Raw genomic sequence first — 20,359 nt, forward strand, 5'->3', positions numbered from 1 at the left:
CCCGAAACAGCGATTGAACCCGAAAAAGAATCGGAAGATCCTCCACCTGATTCAAATTCTAATATATTTTCAACACCGATTAAAGTTTCCGACAATACTCCTTCTTATGCCGATATTGTTAAAACAAAAGTTGAAATTCACGCACAAAAACAAGAGAAAGCTGTACCTAAAAAGAGAAGTATAAAAACCAGAAATAATTTTCAAAGGAATTCGGTATTGGATTGGGATTTTTCATCGTCGGCATCGGAACAAGAAATTATAGACGAAAAACCAGATGATCAGGCGGCGGCATCTAGTGATAGAATTAACTTTAGCGAGTTGTTATTGAAACTGAAAGACATAGTATTTTTGAATAAACTTAGTTGGCAAGCTAAAATAAGTAAATTGATAAAAACATGCATTGAATGGATTATACTTTTGATGGTAGAGAACATAATATCAGATTGGCCGTTAGTTAAGAACATTATAGATAGTGTATTTAAGTTTAGCAATGGATAAAATTTTTTATTTAAAATTAAACGTTATTCAATGGAATTGTCAAAGCTTAAAACCTAAGATTGTTCTATTAGAGAGTTTGCTTATCCAAGAAAACATTCATATTGCAGTTTTAAATGATCTTAGCTTGTCCGACCTCAAATGAAGCAAGAAAATTAATTAAAATTGTATCCTTAGGTTTAAGTAGACGGTAAATAATTGTTACGCTTTAATGTTATAATAATCTGTTTTGTTATGCTTTGATTTTATTTTTGAGAGTGACATGATCAAGTGTGATCAAACTCTCGTATTAAATAAAGATATAAAAAAACACATCTTTGGGTACCTAATGTACATATCGGACGTTTTTCGAAGCCAATTATGTAAAGAACAAGCAGCCAATGTAATCGTATCAATTTTCTCTGGTGTCAAATCTATATTGTTCAGAAAAACCCGAAATCTTGTCACTAAAATCTTAAAGGCATTTTCAACGATTCGTCTCTTCAATCTTTAAAACAATCAATCCTTCACTTTATCACTTCCAACTTCGAACACGCAAACGAACACTCTTCAATATTCAAATAATCAACCCATCAATTATTCTTCACTTCCAACATCAAACACACAAGCCTATCTTAATGTATGTCTGGGTCCGATGAAAAATGTCTACAGCTCATAGAAGAATACCGTAAACATAATGGGACCCACGAGATGAAAACTACAAGAAAAAGAATTTAAAAGGAGACGCCTGGAAGATAATTGGATAAAGCATTAAACACTAAACCCGACTTATGTAAAAGTAAAATATCTATACTGTTATCTGGCTTTAGATGTGAGAAAACCAAACTTAATAAAAAAGCAAAGGAACGGGAAAAGGTAAAAATCAAGACCACTTGTTATTTTATTTATTTAAGCAGGTACTTATAACAAAATAATTTACAAATTTATATTTTTTCAGGTGCAACGGAGATATGTTCGTGGTTTGCATATGAAGCATTTACAAAGTTTTAATTTCTCTAAACTTTCACGAAAATTATAAATTCAATTTCAATCGATTTGGAAAAAAATCGATTAATCAACATCCTCAGACACGCTTAATGGATATCGCTTTTTGTTTACGTCGTATAACTTCATGCATATTCGGCAATTCTCGGTACGCAATTATGTCTCAGTCACACGTTAAGATTGGTGTCGTGTTCCTGTCGGTTAAACAAGTTTTCGTTGATCGTTGTTATTTGTTATTATTATATTGTTAAGTGTTTAGTTTCAAATTTGTTCAATTTGTTCGAATTTTGTATTATTCGCGAACAATGATGCTACCAAAGCATAATATTTTAAAGTTTTAAATCGCCAGGCGAGAAAAATAATATTTGATTTAACGCAGTATTTTAAAAAAGATAAAAAAGAAGAAGGCGTAAAAAATGTCGACGAAGTTTTTTAAGAGTTGCTAACGCAACTGGTGTGTCCCAAACTCCCAACGCACAGTACAGCGAATTGCAACTGAAGGCAATGTTTCGTGCAACAATACGTGATAGACGAAATGTTTAAAAAATACAACCATGATGTCCTTCTATTACCGCCTGATCATCCAGATTTTAACCCCATCGATACGGCCTGGGCTGCTATTAAAGGGCACTATTAAAAACGTCGACTGGAACGTAACCCGGATAATGGAGCTAATCCAGGAAAAAGTTAATTCATTGGATCAGGAACAATGGAGTGCTCTATGCAGAAAAGTACAAAAGGTCGAAAATGAATATAGGTAGAGCGATCATATTATTGACGAAATAACTGACCAATTCATAATAAATACATGAATCTGAAAGTGAGAGCGACGATAATTATGATAACGAACCTATGCCAAGTACCTCAAAAAGTACGCAAGAGGCAGATGACTTTATGTTAGGGATTTCTCCCCTCAGCGAAAGTGATTAAATAATAAAAAGTACTATTAAAGTGTAAATAATTAAAAAAGGAGCCCGTGTACTGTAGTGTTAAAATGGAATTATCAGACATTATAAAAAAATACAAAGATCAACACGTGACCTATAAAATCGATAATTTTATTAAAAGCAAGGGTTTTGATGTGATACGCCTCCCTCCGTATCATCAAGAATCAAATGCCACTGAAAATATTTGGCGCATTCAAGAAAAATTATTGCATCAATGAATATTGATCAAAACGTGACCAACGGCAACACCGAATGGCTGATCCATGAAGACTTGGATCATGTCAATAGCGAAATGTGTATGTATGCTATTTTTGGGCCTCTAAAAAAAGCAATTAATACAGCTTGTGACAATTGGATGCGAAGCAATGCGGGGAAAGTCATGACCTATAGATATTAGGTAGATACCTATACATATACGATTTTCGAGACAGTAATGCCTTACTCTTCCCTTATGCACTATGCTGTACGTGTAAAAGTGTCAGCAAAATTTGACATTTAACTAGTGCACGTACTATGTTTGTATGAAGTGCAAAAGTTTGACAGGTCTAAACCACGGTTTACATTTCTTGTTTTTGTTTTGTTACTAACGTTTTTTTACTAACTAACTAACTAAAACTAATGTTTTTTTTACAGATAATATCACCATACCGGAATCTGATTCTAAATCGGATACAGAGAAAGTTGAAGAATCGGAGAATTTATTTACCGAAGATGCTGCCATGCTGCCTATTTGCCAGAAAAAAAAATCAAATTGTCCGTAACTGGTGATGATGGTTCATGTCTTTCTGCTCATGAGTTACATGAGCAGAATGCTAAGACGTGGTCTGAAACCGATGACGACATCAAGTTTGAAAAACCTACATTGCAAAAACAGTTCAAGGACGCGTCTGTCATGACAACATTGCCATATTCTATTGAAATCGATGAAAATACAAGGATAAGCAACCTAATGTTTTGCAAGTTTATTTCTCACGAACTCGATATATGCGAAGTAGTCCATTGAATAAAAAGTTCTAGAGTGCGTGAGTTAGTAACGTAAGATGTTTCTTCGGAAACATGTCAAGTCCCTAGGTAATAAACATACTAAAACCCCGGGACACTAGGAGGAGCCCCGGAGTGGGAGAAGGGGGGAAGGGTCCATTTTTTTCATTTTTCGCTTAAATCTCAAAAACGGTACATGTTAGAGAAAAACTTTCAAGGAAAAGTTGAAAGGCCATAAAATTATCTACAAGTTGTACCTAAATCTTTCTAGGTTCTCTTGAAAATTTTCTCATTTGGCGCCAATCATTCAAAAAGTTTACTATGGATAATTAAAAATGTTTTGTTTAATTTAACAATTGTTTATATGACAATTTTGTTATCTTATCATTGTTAGTAATGTTAGTAGTTAAAGTGATAAAAGATGGAGAAGAATTGCAGCTAATCATTGTTGTTTCGTGGAATAACCGTGAGTATTCTTTGATTATATTTATTTTATAGAATTGAATTTGAATATACTTACAATATAATAATACTTTTATCGAAACTAATCAGATTTAAGACTTCCTTATCTCTTTAAATTTTCATATTTTGTCTGAATAAAATCTGTAAGAATAACATCAATATCCACAACAATATCCAGAAGACATTACCACCGAATTAATAACAGAAATTCAACAGTTTCATTCAAATAAGCCTCTTATTCCTAATTGAGGTAATTCGGTAAATTTACGGAAATCAATTGATAATATTTATCATTAGCTGGCGCCATAAAAAGGGATAAAATAATGGAACCAAAAAAGACGACAGCTGCAGTACCCCAGGTTACAGTTACATCTTAAAGATAAAATTAATATTTAAAAAGTTTTTATGTCTAAATGAGTGTAAAGTGTGATTTAAAAGTTAATAAATAATGAATTTATATATGCAAAGATTTTTCTATTATTTATATTACAATAGAAATCATAGCTATTTTCCTTGAACTGGTACGACTAAGGCGACCTTAGTGTGATATTTGTATTGGCCATAATGAAGGTAATATCGATGAGCATATTTGTCAAGAACATCTTATAAAAAAAAATAGAGCCAGGAATGAGAAGGCAAAGGATAAAGAAGATGCAGCAATGGGACATAGCATTTTATTAACGATGGACCTAGAATCAGTTAAAGTTTGCCCTTACTCCACGGCTAGCGCTTTAACTTTAAAACGAAACTGACATGCCATAATTTTACACTCTTTGATTTGATTTCACTCAAAGATTTTTCTTTCAGATATTTTAAAGTTTTTTTTTACTTTTTTCGAATATAATATTTCATCTTCCATTGTTATCCTTATTAAAAAATGTTATTTTTCCATTGTGTTGTTTTATTTCAAACACAGCTTACTACTTACTACTTATTTAAAAAATATTTACACTAATAAAACCAATACAACCTAATGCTAGGATATAATATATCCTATTATAGCATTAACTATTAAGGAATATATGGAAGATGAAAATCCATGGAGGGTTGTCGCGTAAGAACCACAGGACAGTTCTTTGGCATATTATGATATATTATGTAGTTAGATATAAGTTACATATTATGTAATATTGACATGATTTTAAAAGAGCAACTATGGAGTTTCTTGATGGTTCTTCTCCATAGATACTGCTTTCCAGTAAATGTTAAAAATAGGGAGGGGTGGCATGAAAGGGACACGTATTGAAAGGGACAATCCAAATAAATATAAAACATTTCGAAACATCACTATTTTTGTCGTATGGCAACCTCGATACAAGTTCGTTCGCGGCTAACTTCACACTCCTGTCATTTCAAAGATGGCGGAATCATGCCAGTGTTGTTAAAGGGATTGAAAAGTATTTTTTTGTTATAATTATGAAACGTTTTATAGAGTGCTGCGAGTTAATTATTTATAAGTGAATCACTGTTTATGATAGGTTGGAGATACACAGATACGAGAACATAAGGTCAGTGAACTTGCATTTGTAATTGTAGATTTTGTGGTTATGTTTTTAATTTTAGTATGATATTTATGAAAGGGACACAACAAAGGGTTATGATATAAGGGGACGTCCCTTTCATAACTGTCCCTTTCATGACTGTTTTTTTTTTCACTTTGTATCTAATAAATTTATCTTATTTTTTTTCAGATTAAAAATGCCACCAAAGAAGAGAACGCGTGTCGATGCTCACAAAATTGAAGAGGCAGTGAATGAAGTGTTACAGAGAGGCATTTCTGTGAGATCAGCTGCAAAGACATTTAATGTAAGCAAATCACATTTGCATAGATTGGTCGCTAAAGCTTCTGAATGTGCGTCGTTTGTCTATAAACCGAACATTGGCAATAAAAAAGTTTTCACGGTAGACCAAGGTTCTCTGGCAGAGTATTTGAAGATTTCTGCAAAAATGTGTCATGGTTTGACAACTAAACAAGTCAGAGAACTAGCATATGAGTACGATGTTCGTTTGAATCTCACTATACCATCTTCATGGAGAGAAAATAATACAGCTAGTCTAGATTGGCTAAAGGGTTTTTTAAGAAGACATGATTCACTGAGCGTTAGAAAACCGGAGAATACATCACTAGCAAGAACTACGAGCTTCAATAAACATAATGTTCAAAACTTTTTCGAAAACCTGGAGAAATGTTACCTGCAGCATGCAATTTCTCCCCAAACATGGTTTGGAATTTAGATGAAACTGGATGCACAACAGTCACTAATGCACCCAAGATAGTTGCCCAAGCAGGTGTTAAGAGAGTTGGTCAAATCAGCTCAACAGAACGTGGATCACTTGTAACTATGCTTGCTTTCGCAAATGCCTCTGGCGGAAGTATTCCTCCTGCTTTTATATTTCCACGTGTTCACTTTAAAGAACATATGCTTGAAAATGGTCCTACTGGTGCTTTAGGCCTCGCAAATGTGTCTGGGTGGATAACTGAAGATTGCTTTTTAAAAGCTTTAAAGCATTTTGTTCACATCGTCAAGCCTAGTGCTGAATCACCGGCTTTAATAGTCCTCGACAACCATAAGACTCATATAACTATTAACGTAGTGCTGTATGCCCGAGCAAATAACATAATGATACTAACCTTTCCACCTCACTGCAGTCATCGCTTACAACCCCTCGATGTCACAGTATAGTAATGATTGGATGACTTCGAATCCTGGCAAAACTGTTACTATTTATAATGTGGCTCAATTTGCTAAAGATGCTTTCTACGCTGCTTTTAATATGAATAATATAATATCTGGTTTCAAGAACACCGGGATATGGCCAATTAATAAAAATATTTTTACAGAAGAGGATTTTTTACCTGCTTTTGTGACAGACCGACCACAGTCTGCTGATACTGATTCTGCTGATAACTCTGAGGAATCTTCCTCAAATAAAGAAGAACTGCCGCATAGACCTTCTAACCTTATTGACCCTGAACCTGATACAAATGCACGAATCGTTTCACCTTCCATTTTAGGTGAACCACAAGCTGGACCTTCAAATGAGTCACGACCCTCTTCTTTAAATGAGACTCAAGTTGTATGTTCTAACACTGAAATTTAGCACGTTGGAGTTTCAAATTTTGCTGACCCTCCAATAACTCCGGAACTCGTTCGACCATTTCCTAAAGCTCCACCTCGAAAATCTACAGGAAAGCAACTTAAAGGTAAAACAACCATTATAACTGAAACACCTGAAAAAGATAGATTGCTTTTAGAAAACATGATGGATATTTTAAAAAAGAAAACACCCAAGACTGAGAAACAAAACTAGCTGTTAGGTTATATTATTATTTATCTATATAATGTACCTAGACGTAGGGCTTTGCAAGCTTAGAGGAGGTGAGAGAGCGCCAATATGCGTAGAGCAGCGACGCGCGTCACACGTTGTCAAATTGTGAATATTATATAACTTATGTGAAGAATACTAATAAAAGTGTTATTTGAAGTATTTGCTGGTTTAATTGAAGCTGAAGAATCCTGCGACAATAAAACACGTGAAACAAATTTTTAAACGCAATTTAATAGATCAGGAAACAACTAAATCTAAAAATAAAGGAAAGGGTAAAAAGAAAGCAGAATTTAAGAAAAGTATTAAAGCTGGTCAGAAGAAGGCTGCTCGAAAAGTAGCGAGCAGTAGCAGCAGCAATGATACATTGTGAAATGTAGATGATGAATCTGACTCTGTACTTGAAATTTCTGAAACTGAAGAAGTCCTCCCAAGGCGAAGGAATCGCAGCAGTACAAAAGATAAAACAGGAGGTGACGACCAATGTAATGTTTGTAAAAAAAAATATTCAGAGAGCACTGAAGATTGGTTTCTTTGCAAAATTTGCACAAATTGGGCTCACGAAACCTGTGGGGTTAAAGGCATTTTTAATTTTTTCTGTTCACTATGTCACTAGAAATCATTATTATTTTATAGAAGTTACATTATTTTATAGAAGTTGATTACTTTTAAAAGACTTTAAATCAAAGTTTAGAGAGGCTATTGATTATAATTATTCTATTAATTTAAGTAAGTCTTAAGAAAAGCAATAATAACTTTAAAGTTCATACTATTTAAATAATAGATATTATTATATTAGTATGTGTTATATTAGCCTGTAATATAAAAAAGTTAAGACTTAATAATAATAATTGCAGTCACTTAAAAATTTGATTTGGAATATACTTAAGTATTGTAGCCATACATCATACTTTCAAGACATGTACGTAAATTGTGAAGTGATTTTCTTTGTAATTATATGCTGTCCCTTTCAAAAATTACCACGTCCCTTTCAATACAGTACATTTATGAAAGGGACACATTACACATTTTTTTTAAATGCGAAATTAAACACTTTAGAATTAATTAATGGCAATTATTGCATTTTATTTAAATAGTTAAATAATAACCCCTTCCCGTTTGACTTCAAACTGTTCCAAATATTATCTCAATCACTTACTAGAGCCTCAACATCAGAAATGTCCCTTTCATGCCACCCCTCACCTACTTATGTAATGACGATTCGAAAGTGCTACTAAAAGTAGTCTAATTGAATAAATAAATGTTTGAGTTTTTTGCGTTTTATCGCATTTCAGCCTATTTTTTCTATTTTTACATTATAAACATTTCAAGTATCTAGAAATGTAAGTATAAGATACATCAATTATGCAATAATTAGATATACGCACAAATACATACATATTTATGTGGGAAAAATTCATAGCAATAAGAAAAGTGATTTTAATGAAATAATATGAAACCACGAGTCGTGTGCAACGAGTAATTATGTTTAGTTGAAATAAAATATATAGTAAACCGTATTCCTGTTACTACCCGCGTCTTGCCCACAAGGGCCTCTCGCGGACGCTTGCCAACAAGGTTGTTTGCGAGTGTGAGTGTAGTGCCTTTGTAGTACGTATATAGCACGCGATACCTACCTCACCTCCCGCGCCCCTCTGTAACGGTCGGTGCGACAGTTTCATTTGATTTACAACAAGTTATTTATTTGCCGCAATGTAAAGAAAGTGACATTTTTTATAAAAGACGTTTTTCAAATTATAACTCCACAATTTATGACCTTAACTCCAAAGACTGCGTGTGCAACTTATGGAATGAGACTATTAGTAAGAGAGGTGCATCTGAAATGTCTACTTGCGTTTTCAATTTTTTGAGAAATTGTGATAGAAGGGAAGTGAAAGAAGTATTCATGTTCAGTGATGGTTGTGTGGGCCAGAATAAAAACTCTACCATGGCAGCAATGCTCTTATATTTCATTAACAACTGTGAATCGATTGAAGAAAGCAGTTTGCGTTACTTCTGTTCTTTTCATGGACAAAGTGAGGGTGATTCCGTCCATAGTGCGATATCATTGCAATGGAGAAGGCTGGCAATATTTTCGTACCCTGCCAACTGGAACCCATCATACGATTAGCCTAAGCGATTAGCACGCAAAAAACCTTACAATGTGAGACGTTATCGTTAAAAAAGGATGACCAAACTGGTGGGTCATTGGGCACGGACGTAATGGAGTTCAGAGTGATGCGAAAAGAACCTACCACACTCTTCTTTAAAACCAGTCACATGCAAAAAGAATTCAAATCTATAACACTTAAACGAGGAAATGTGCACTTTCTAAGGACAAACGTCGAACAGTTAAACCACTCTTACATAAAAATTCCCAAAGCCAACTATCTACCTAATGAAAATGCGCGCAGGAGATACCCCGGCAATAAGGAATAGAGAACATGTTAACTTTCATAAAAACTTAGCCCACGATTGAAAATTATAATTTAATTTTGCAATAATAAAGAGTAACGTACAGAGAAATATTAATGTGTTACATGCAAAGGGATTATGTTCTACAAAATGATATCAGCTCAATCGTCCCAGATGATACGCGATATTTCCTCCCACAAATGTATTTGGGGGTAAAAATTATGATAAGAGACACAGAAACCAAATATATCAGCAAAAAAAGAACAATTAAAAGAGTTTTACTCTCGCTGCAGAGATTTCCGCATCACAGGCTGCAAAGAAATAAAAAAAGTACGACTTCTCTGACGATTTACTTCAACTATTAAAGTATTTATCACCTGAAGAAGCAGTTAATAATTAATCAAACAAGAAACGTTTGTCCATCTATTCTACCGCTTATGCAAAAGTTGCCACGAATCGTCAATAATGACGACGATCTCCAAAAAATTGATGGTGAATGGAGAATGCTACCAGAGGTAAATAAACCATTATATGAAATTAGCTCACAGTAAACCGATGAGTTTTGGATTAAAATCCGTGATGGAACCGAATTAAAAACATTAGCATCTTTTGCTTTAAATGTTACTATGTTTGCCACACTCGAACGCAGATTGCGAGCGTATATTCAGTGAAGTAAATAATATGAAAACGAGACTTCGCAATAAATTAATAACGCCAACTATTAATGGAACTCTTTTAGCCAAGCAAGCGATTCGTAATCACGGTAATTGTACACAATTTAAAGTTCCAAAAGAAATGATTAACAAAATACGTTTATTCTTTATTTCGTCATTCCCTCACCATCATTCCCTCATTAAATTTTATGGTGAGGGAATGATGATATATGAGGGAATGATTTTTGGGTGGGCTAACTGGCTCTTCTTATTGTTATCTTTTAATTAACTCTTGAATTTATTGCTGCAATATTGTTGTAGGCTAAAAAATGTCTAGAAAAAAGAAGATAAGCAAAGAAGAAGCTAAATTGAAAAAGCAAGAATATGACCGAAAACGCAGGGAAAAAATGAAAGTTGATCCTGTAACTAACATAATTAAATTCAAGTAACATTAGTACTATCAAATTCACATACAAGAAATATCAAATAATTTAAATATTTTTTGGAATTTTTAGAATTTCGCCATTTCGTGAAAAGTACCCATGTAAAGCAGAACAATCTATCAACTTGTTTTAAAAATGGAATGGGACTGGTTGGCCTCATTTCAAATTCGACATAACCTTTCGGTTAAAAGACCACAGGCTGTTAAATACGCTCGGAAAACAGCGGTTGATCCATTTGTGATTTATGAGTACTTTGATTTACTCAAAACAACTATAATGGAATTAGGTTTAGCAGACAAGCCTAATGCAATCTGGAACTTTTAACAGTTTTACAAAAGACCCTTCAATACACAGGACCGCGCCGCGCCGAACAGTTAGGCAGGATGAAGAAAGAGTGCTACACGTCGTTACACACGGCGACGACATGAGTAATAGCGCAACGGAAAGCTACACAGAGACCGAAAACCTCCAGAATTTAGTAGAGGCGCATTTCGGTATCGACGCATTAGTGATTTCAATGTGAATAAAACCGAGCGAGTTAGACCAACGTGCGGTACAGGTGTTCGAATCGTCGGTGACACTGGTAGACGGGCATGCATTACAAGGCGGGACTACCATGGAGAAACAGCGACGTAGTAATGCCACCCAGTTATGCAGCAGCTAAACAACAATTGCGCGGTGTAGAAATAAAAATGGATAAATCACCATCGATGGTACTTGCCACTTTGCTGTAACAAACCCGAACAAGCTGGGTAAGACGATATATTGTATGTATATGTGGAATGGTCATTTTTAGAAATAAGTTTCTCTATTTTATTGTTTTATTGCACTTTTGTTCTTAGCAGTATGGCCGAATGTGCAATGGGCATTTTTAGATTTAAGTTTCTCTATTTTATTGTTTTATTGCACCTTTGTACTTAGCCGTCAGTATTTTTTGAGAGAAGGTTGTAAAATAAAGTGATTAAGATAAATTCCCAAATAACAGATGTTTCGATAAGATAGTTTAGAGAATAATTTGTATACGTGGGAACGAAGTATGTGGCGGGGTGAGAAACCCAGGTAGTAAGTAAGGATCTAATTGTATGGGACTCGAGGAAGCAGTCCCTACTTAACTTCGATGTAAGACAGACGTCTGTCCTTTAACTCTGTAAATTTTGTCTAATAAATACTCACTTTAAATTAACCGCTCCGTGATTCCTTAATTATAACAACTTAATAAACACTTAGTATCCTATCATATAAATTCCGATACTACATATATAATATATAATGCCTTGAGTTTTTAGTTTACGGGCTTCTCTCTTAATGGTCGCATAACCACCTAAGCTACGGAAGGTTCAGATCTGCCGTACCGCGCGGGGTTCATGGGACGAATCCCTATTTTATATAAGTGCTATTTCTGTGAGTGGATTATAAAGTTGTGTTGTGTATCGTGTAAATCAGTGAAATAAATTAATTTTTATTATAATTGTGTTTTTTTTAAAACACATTTACGCAACAACTCAACATTGGTGTCAGAAGTGGGATCATCATCGCCGCATTCCTGCGAGTGTTTTGTTACTTTTTATTGCCATTTATTACGTTATTATATTTATAATTGTAAAAGATGTCCAAATTCCAAAAGCGAGGTTAAGTCTGAATGTTCCACTATGCCTGAAACTGAAACTATTCCGCTTAACGTTTTACTTAAATTTATAAAACCGTTCATAGGCAAAAATTATTGTCATTCACTTTCATCCTTGTCATTACTTGCGCTTGTCTCAACGCTTGGTGCAAGATTTTTGGCAAAGGTGGTCTCGCGAATATCTTGTAAAATTTTATCACAGACATAAATGGACACGTTGTACTCCAGAGCCTAACTTGGGTGACATAGTGTTGGTTATGGAAGATGATTTGCCTCTTGCACGATGGCTTCATGAAATAATTTTAGAAAATGGCAGAAAGACATAATATATCGATTTATAATATTGCAGTTAGAAGGAAAAGCCGAATTAGCATGTCCATTCAAAATTTTTTATAGTTGGTTGACTTAAAAATATTTTGAGAATAAACATAGAGATCGCCTTTTGTTGGGCCTTCAAAATTGCAAACAAAAGCAAACAGAAACTGTTTCGCAATATAGTTTAAGACTGGAAACATTCCTTATGGTACGGGAGCTAGCAACGTTTTAAAAAAAGTCATTTTAGTATAGTTGGGTTTTTGATATACTGTTCCTCTTGCTATTTCGGTTAGAGTCCGGGCTGTCTGGCTGGCCGCTGTGGTTGCGTTTATTAGTGCGCATCTTATCTGCACAGGAAAATATCCTTAATTTAAAGTCATTTTTTAACGCGTAATTTTTAATCTTTTGCCTTTAGATAGATCCATCAGACATAATTTTTTTATTGCAAGACGTTTTTTTCGTTGTAAAATAGGTGCCATACGCAATTTTTATTTCAAAATAACTAAAATGTCATCGAAATAAGTGAAATTACATCAACATGTCGGTGTCGGGGGCATTGGTGAGCGGCGCTCACCAATGCGGATTGAATTAACTGAAGAGAATGTGGGCTATTTTCAGTGCCACAAGGATCCCTGCCGTAATGCCCGTGGCAGAATTACACGGGAAAGAAACACGTGGTTCGAGAGAGCAATAATTACTCTGCCGCAGGTGTTTCAGCTAATGTATTGTTTCACCCGCCGGTGGAGTTATGAGACGGCAATCGAGGAAGACCCAGACATGAGGGGGGGGGGGGGGGGGGGGCTACAATGTTTGTCGACGGCTACAGTTTTTTTTTCCAAACGGAAACAACTTTTGCTTTATAAAGTATGTTTCTTTGTTATAGGTCGACGAGTGGAAGGCCACTGGGTGTCGGGCCTCATCGAGGATGGGAGTGAGGACCTGAGACTGGAAGTTTGCCCAGAAAATAAAAGGTCAGCGGAAGTACTAGTGCCCCTCATCAAAAAACATGTTCTAGAGGGAACTACTATACACACTGACTACTGGCGGGCCTACGATTGCTTGGCAGAACATGGGTATATCCATAAAAAAGTGAACCACTCAGATCCCGATAATCCCTTTGTGGCTCCAGATGGGACTCATACCCAGCGAATTGAGTCCCATTGGCGGGTGGTGAAACGTTGGTTTAAAAAGGACAATAATTATAACCACCCGTCCAACTCTGCAGATGTTATAATCGAGTATCAGTGGCGGAGATGGGTCCAAAAAAATAAATTTGACCCATTTTATGAACTAATAAAAGCTATAAATCATGTCAATAAATTTTAATAAAAATATTTTTTTATTCTATTAATGTGTTTCATTTCACGGATATACTTTCCAATTATTGCCGCTACATTGGATCCCCACACATTTATCGCAGAAAGGTTATCATCTAAGCACTCACTACCTAAAGTTTTATCCATCGATTCCGTGTAGTTTAGAGGTTTAGTTTAGGTTTGAAATTATAAACAAAACCGAATCAGCCAACGCCGAATCAGATAGATTAGGTTTAGGTTCGAAGTTAGTGACAGAACCGAATCAGAGTACCCCGACTCCACGTAGTCTTATCTGCCTACCCCTAGACTCTAGAGGGTAATTCAATACCGCGGAGGCGTGGAGGAGCGCCGCGATACTCCGTGCCGGAGCCACAACAGAAGGAATTTAGGTCAACGATCCCATAACTACCAACCCCGAATGCACCAACCCTGACTCTTCGTAATAAGCGGTAGCGATTTTGTCGGAAAACACACCAATTCCATACATTTTGAGGTTAGAATAGGAAAATTGATTTTTGAGTTTTCAAAAAATATTGTTATTTTCAGATCGATGAGATTTTCCGTCTGTAAAACTTATTGATATCCAACAAAATCAGCGAGAAGATCAACGCCCTTTTGCAGACAGCGATTATATTCTGACCGAAATTGGTGTTCATGAGGAAGATCTGACTTACAATGAACAACTATCGAGGACTACGAGTATTGGCAGCAATAGTAAAAATAATGAAGACAATTTTATTGAACCGGTAACCCTTACACGACACTTTCCTCACGTCGAGGAACAAATACTGGCAGCCTTCGAAGTGGATCCTACCACCAGCTTGAGAACAGTAGCAAGAAATTTAAATGTGTCGGTTTGGAAAGTGTGGATTACAATGCGTCGAGAAAACATGTATCCATTTCATGGCAGAGGTGTACAAGGTTTGGAAGAAAACGACCATATTAGGCGAGTCCAGTTCTGTCGCTTTTTACTCAACGGTGACATTGATGGTTTTTGAAATCAATACTATGGACTGATGAGTCAAAATTTTCAAGAGAGGGCATCACTAATTTTCATAATTTGCATAAATGGGCCCCCAAGGACAACAATCCAAAATGGAAAAAACAGGTAATAATAGTAAATTTATTTATTTAATTACAGATGCTCCATTCACCTTTTTCAGAACACTTTGATAAGATTATTATTTTTTATTTTAGGTGTCATTCCAAAGAAAATTTTCAGTAAATGTGTGGGCTGAGTAATCGGGCGATCTTTGATAGGACCACACTTTTAACTGGATAATTTAAATGGTCAAAATTATCTGGAGTTTCTTCAGTTTGACCTACCAGCCCTTCTGTATGACGCTGAAGTACCCATACTGGATACTGACAGGGAGATAATTTTCCAGCAAGACGGATGCCCGGCGCACTGGACTTTAACTATCCGGGAACATTTAAATAATTGCTTCCCAGAGAGCTGGATCGGCAGGGATGGCCCCATTCCTTGGCCAGCGCGGTCGCCTGACCTAACCCCGGTCGATTTTTTTGTATGGGGACGGGCAAAGGACACATACACGACTGAGATAGAGACTATGGATGAATTAATCGAAAGAATTCAATCTGCATTTCGGACAATGAAAGAAGAGATGATGTTAAAAATCACAACGACAGAAGTGAGAAAGCGCGCCCGTGCATGCATACGTAACGGCGGAAGACAGTTTGAACATGAAAATTAAAATTTTGTTTACAAAAAACCGTTTTTTTTTTATTTTCCAACAAATTGAATTATTTACCCTTAACTAGGTAAAACACCCTTACTTGAAGAAATTGTAAGATATCTGCACAAATGATATCTCAAAAGAAAGGGAAATACCCAAGCATGTTTCTAAATGTGTTTGAACGTCTGTAGCTATTTTATTTATTTTTTTATTTGGACTTTAAAATAAGATATTTTTTTTTTCAATTTTTTTATTACATTTAAATGATTGGTAAATGTATTTTTTGTGATAAATGGTACTTTTAAATGCTTGGATACAGTTGAACACACAATGCACTAGCGAAATAAATTGTATACCGTAGACATTTCAACGTAATTTGAACGTTGTATGCAATTTAATGGCAGATTTCGGAATTTTGCAAAAAAAACGTAAGATGCTCCCAAAAAAAAATTGAACTTGGTCTAAGACAACTGTTGCTCAAAATGTTCTAAATGCTCCGTACTATCATCCCCTTAAACCTTTGCACCCACCTTCCAAACAGCCTGTATATTAAAAATCTGTTGGATTTTGTCAAATACCTCTAATAGCAAATTTTCTACGTTTTTTTTTTTGAAAAAGACAAGTTGTTTTAGAGCATTTTTTTTGCACTATCGTGATCTGAAAAGTATCACTTTGTGGCTTGATAATTGCGCCGCCCAAAACAAGAACTGGTCCTTGTTTTCCTATTTGTTGTATCTTGTTAAGTATATAACTGAAGTGAACTTGGAAACTATAACTCTAAAATTTTTGGAAGTTGGACATTTATGTCAGCTGATAAGTTTTATCACCAAGTCGATCTTTCACTCAAAAAGAAGAAAAGAATATATGACTTTGAAGACTTCCATCGCGCCGTCTCTGATACACATCGTGCTATTACATACTGTCAAGAGTATGGATATTGGCGACTTTTATAGAACTTAAAATATTATACCACGACTCTACCTGAGCAAGATGTGTCAAGTCTGTTTTCAAAGAGGACTTCATACCATAATGTATAAAACTGATTTTAATGGACAAGAGAGAATTTTAGATTTCCTAAGAATGAAAAACATTAAAACTGGAATTCCAAGACCAGTTATGAAATCCGTCTTTAGAGGAATTACTGAGAAGCATAAATCTGACATAGTAAATCAATTATTTCCTCTAATGCCCGAGAATCGAAAAGCGTTTTGGTACAATTTGCCATGTAATGATGAATCCGTTGATTTGATGAACGAATATGAGGATATCAATATTATAAATTACACACCAAAACAACGAGTTCAAATGAGTTTTTATCATGGATATCTACACTTTGTTAGTTATGCATCTTTTAATTTTTGATATTGAGGTTTATGCCATATTTGTAATAAAAAGTATTTATGTACCTAGTTAAGATATATCCAAAAATTTATAACTTTCTGTTATCTTAATATAAAAGTACTAATATTCAAAGTACATACTTTGTCTATAGGTACATACCTATAGACTGTTAAAATGTCTAGTTGTTATAAGAATACAAACTTGTCATTTTTAAATGTTTTTTTTTTTTCTTACGGTACAAGTTTTACTGACTTGTGAATATAGAATAATATTTATTTTGTTACTACTGATAAACTATTTTGTTTCTATACTACTTATTCATATTATACGTCTTATCATTAGACTTGTAATTTTGTTTTGATAAAGAAAATGTTATGATAAATATAGGTATATGTTAATTAACATGTACAAATACTCATTTGATGATAGTAAAGAATTGTTCAAAGTGCTGAGTTTAAAAAGAAACCGAAATATGACATGTTCACAATCAGAAGATACTGCAACAGTAGCACCTCTCATGCCCCTAAATCAGAGACCTAAAAATACCAAAAGACAGAGACCTGCAATCATTTCTGGAGTACCTCCAACCATCCAGCCGTCCATTTTATGAGTCTTTGGAGACTGGCCCGAAATGGAGGATATTCTGATGAAGCAAATTAAAAATATTGTAATCTCTCCATAATAAAATTTCCTCCATAACACTCATTACTGAAAATAATGATTATTGATATTGGCCCTATTAGCACCAGGCCACAGAATTATATACACCTGTAAATAAATGTGAGCGTTCTTTTGTCTTATATTTTCTCACATTTTGGCTTTGCACAGAATAGCAATCAATCAAATAACAATCTTAGTACCTACCTACACATCATATTGTACTTGTTTTTGCGTAACAGTTTTATGGATTATTCTAATAAATCAAACTATTCACAACAGCATGGAATTCACACGTTCAGAGAATCACAGATTTTTCGAGCTGCGAGCATTTCGCCATTTCTATTTTCAGCATTACTCATTGACAGTGACATAACACAGCACAGACAGCACACAGCACAGACTTGAGACATAAAATTTTCATTATGAATGTTATAATCTGTGGTTATAATATAATATTATTATAAAATTTTCATTAAAATTAACATCGGGAAGTGTTGTTAGTTTTATGCTCTAAGTTTCTCGAGGCCCGCCCGCGGCTTCGCCCGCGTTTTCAGAGAAAACCCCGCATAGTTCCATTTCCCGTGGGATTTCCGGGATAAAACCTATCCTATCTCTCAAGTTGGATCAAACTGCACATGCGAATTTTATTATAATCGGTTAAGTGGTTTAGGAGTCCATTGAGGACATTGAGGACACGAGATTTATATATATTATAAGATAAGATTAAGATTAAGATTAAGATTAAGATTAAGATTAAGATAAGATAAGATAAGATAAGATAGAAAAATTAGTACAATGCCGCGAAGGAAAATAATCCTCCGTTAGGTCGTGGTGGGACACTCCCTTACATAAACGATCTGTTAAAAGAATTAGCAGCGTGTTAAACTAACTAATAGAGCATGGTGAAACTGGGTTTTAAGCTGGGTTTTAAGCAAATTCTTTAACAATCCTTCTACCTAGCTTACAAAAAATTAAAAGTAAAATAATAAGCTGTTATTTCTGCTACTTATGTTAATAATTCAAAAAATTATATTTTGTAAAGATAACATAAACCAAAAATTTTGTAAATTTTGTACTATAATTATTTATATATAAGTATATATTATTTTTTGAAGTATATACCTATGTAATATTTAGTTCACATTAGTATGTGTGTATATGTGTCTATTTTATATTATTATTTGCAATGAATTGTTATGTGTAATTGTAATTATAGTCATTTATTTTGCGCTATCCCACGACCTTCTTACATTTCCTTTCCTACCAGGTTGCCTGGTAGAGATTGCTGTTCAGCAATAAGGCCGCCTTTTGTACAAATGATGCCTTGTTGTGATTTTGTTCTTTTTTTCTGCTTTGTCCATTCATGTTTGTACAATGAAGTATAATAAATAAATAAATAAATACTATAATACAGACGGAGCGCAGAATACCATTTTTTAATAATATTTGAAAAATGTAAATCCGTTAATGTGAGACAGAATTATTTAATAATAAACTCAAACTATGGAATAATCACCAAAAATTTATTTAGTTATAATTGAGAATAAATCAATTTCTACAATTCTCTTCCTCTATAATTAGGTACCTATGGAACCTTGTCCCGTAGCATTATAATTCATCCTTAACTAGCTTTAGCATTTCATCGTCCTCCTCAGTCCAAATATCAGGGTCGGATGTCATTTGTCCAAGCGCCTCCATACGCCTTTCCATTGTGACCTTATCCAACACATGTTCCATTTTCATATGCATGCAGTCGTTAAAAACAGAGGCGTATTCGCAAATTTCAAAAATCCCCTCAACTACATCGCTACACTCCGCTATAGCCATTTTCAATCTAGACATAACTTCACTGTCTTCTCCATACACGGCTTTATTCGCTTCTAGAAGGTTCTCCTTGACGACTTTATTTTTTACAATTATGGAATTGCGCTTCAAAATGCATGCTACAAAGCACTTACCCTGCATTGTAGATTGGGGAATCCTTTTTAAAAAGTTTTCAACGTCAACCATCGATGCTTTCACTTGATGCGCGCATTCTGTTAAATTCCTCCTGAACGGCTCGACATCTTCGCTAATTTTATTGAATTTTTCGATGTGTTGTTCCTTGCTCAGAGGTTGAAAGGATAAAGATAGATGTAAGATCGTAAATAGTACAACAAATGAGTATGAAGCCATATTATTCAATCGGAATTCTCACGTAAACGTCACGCTCTAGTAAACCTCATGGTTTTACTGTTTTTGTTACAGTTATTTTGTTAATTGGTTGTTAGTTAATAAATGAAGGAGTGACGTGTTGTTCCTTCACTGGATTTGGACATACAAGTATCGCAATCGTAATACTAAGGCCGATTGCAAAGATTTAATTATGAACTACTAGCGGTCCGCCCCGGCTTCGCCCGTGGTACATATTTCGCAATAAAAAGTAGCCTATGTCCTTTCTCGGGTATCAAAATATCTCCATACCAAATTTCATGCAAATTGGTTCAGTAGTTTAGGCGTGATTGAGTAACAGACAGACAGACAGACAGAGTTACTTTCGCATTTATAATATTAGTATGGATGTATATATAACTAGCGGTCCGCCCGGCTTCGCCCGTGGTACATAACGCAATAAAAAAAGATCTAAAGATTGTCTGTGACAAATTTCATCAAAATCGGATAAGAGGTTTAAGCGGGAAAGCGTACCAGACAGACAGACA

General features: G+C 34.8%; 1 protein-coding gene across 1 annotated transcript; it reads right to left on the bottom strand.

Annotated features, from left to right (window-relative positions):
• Positions 1-19,162: 19,162 nt before the first annotated feature.
• LOC123701302 lies at positions 19,163-19,952 on the bottom strand. The gene has a single exon (XM_045648724.1). It carries the CDS (start codon positions 19,833-19,835, stop codon positions 19,269-19,271), a length of 567 nt encoding a protein of 188 aa, XP_045504680.1. The 5' UTR covers positions 19,836-19,952; the 3' UTR covers positions 19,163-19,268.
• Between the last annotated feature and the right edge of the window lie 407 nt (positions 19,953-20,359).

The sequence above is a fragment of the Colias croceus genome, chromosome 21 (assembly GCF_905220415.1).
Source record: "Colias croceus chromosome 21, ilColCroc2.1".
NCBI lineage: Eukaryota > Metazoa > Arthropoda > Insecta > Lepidoptera > Pieridae > Colias > Colias croceus.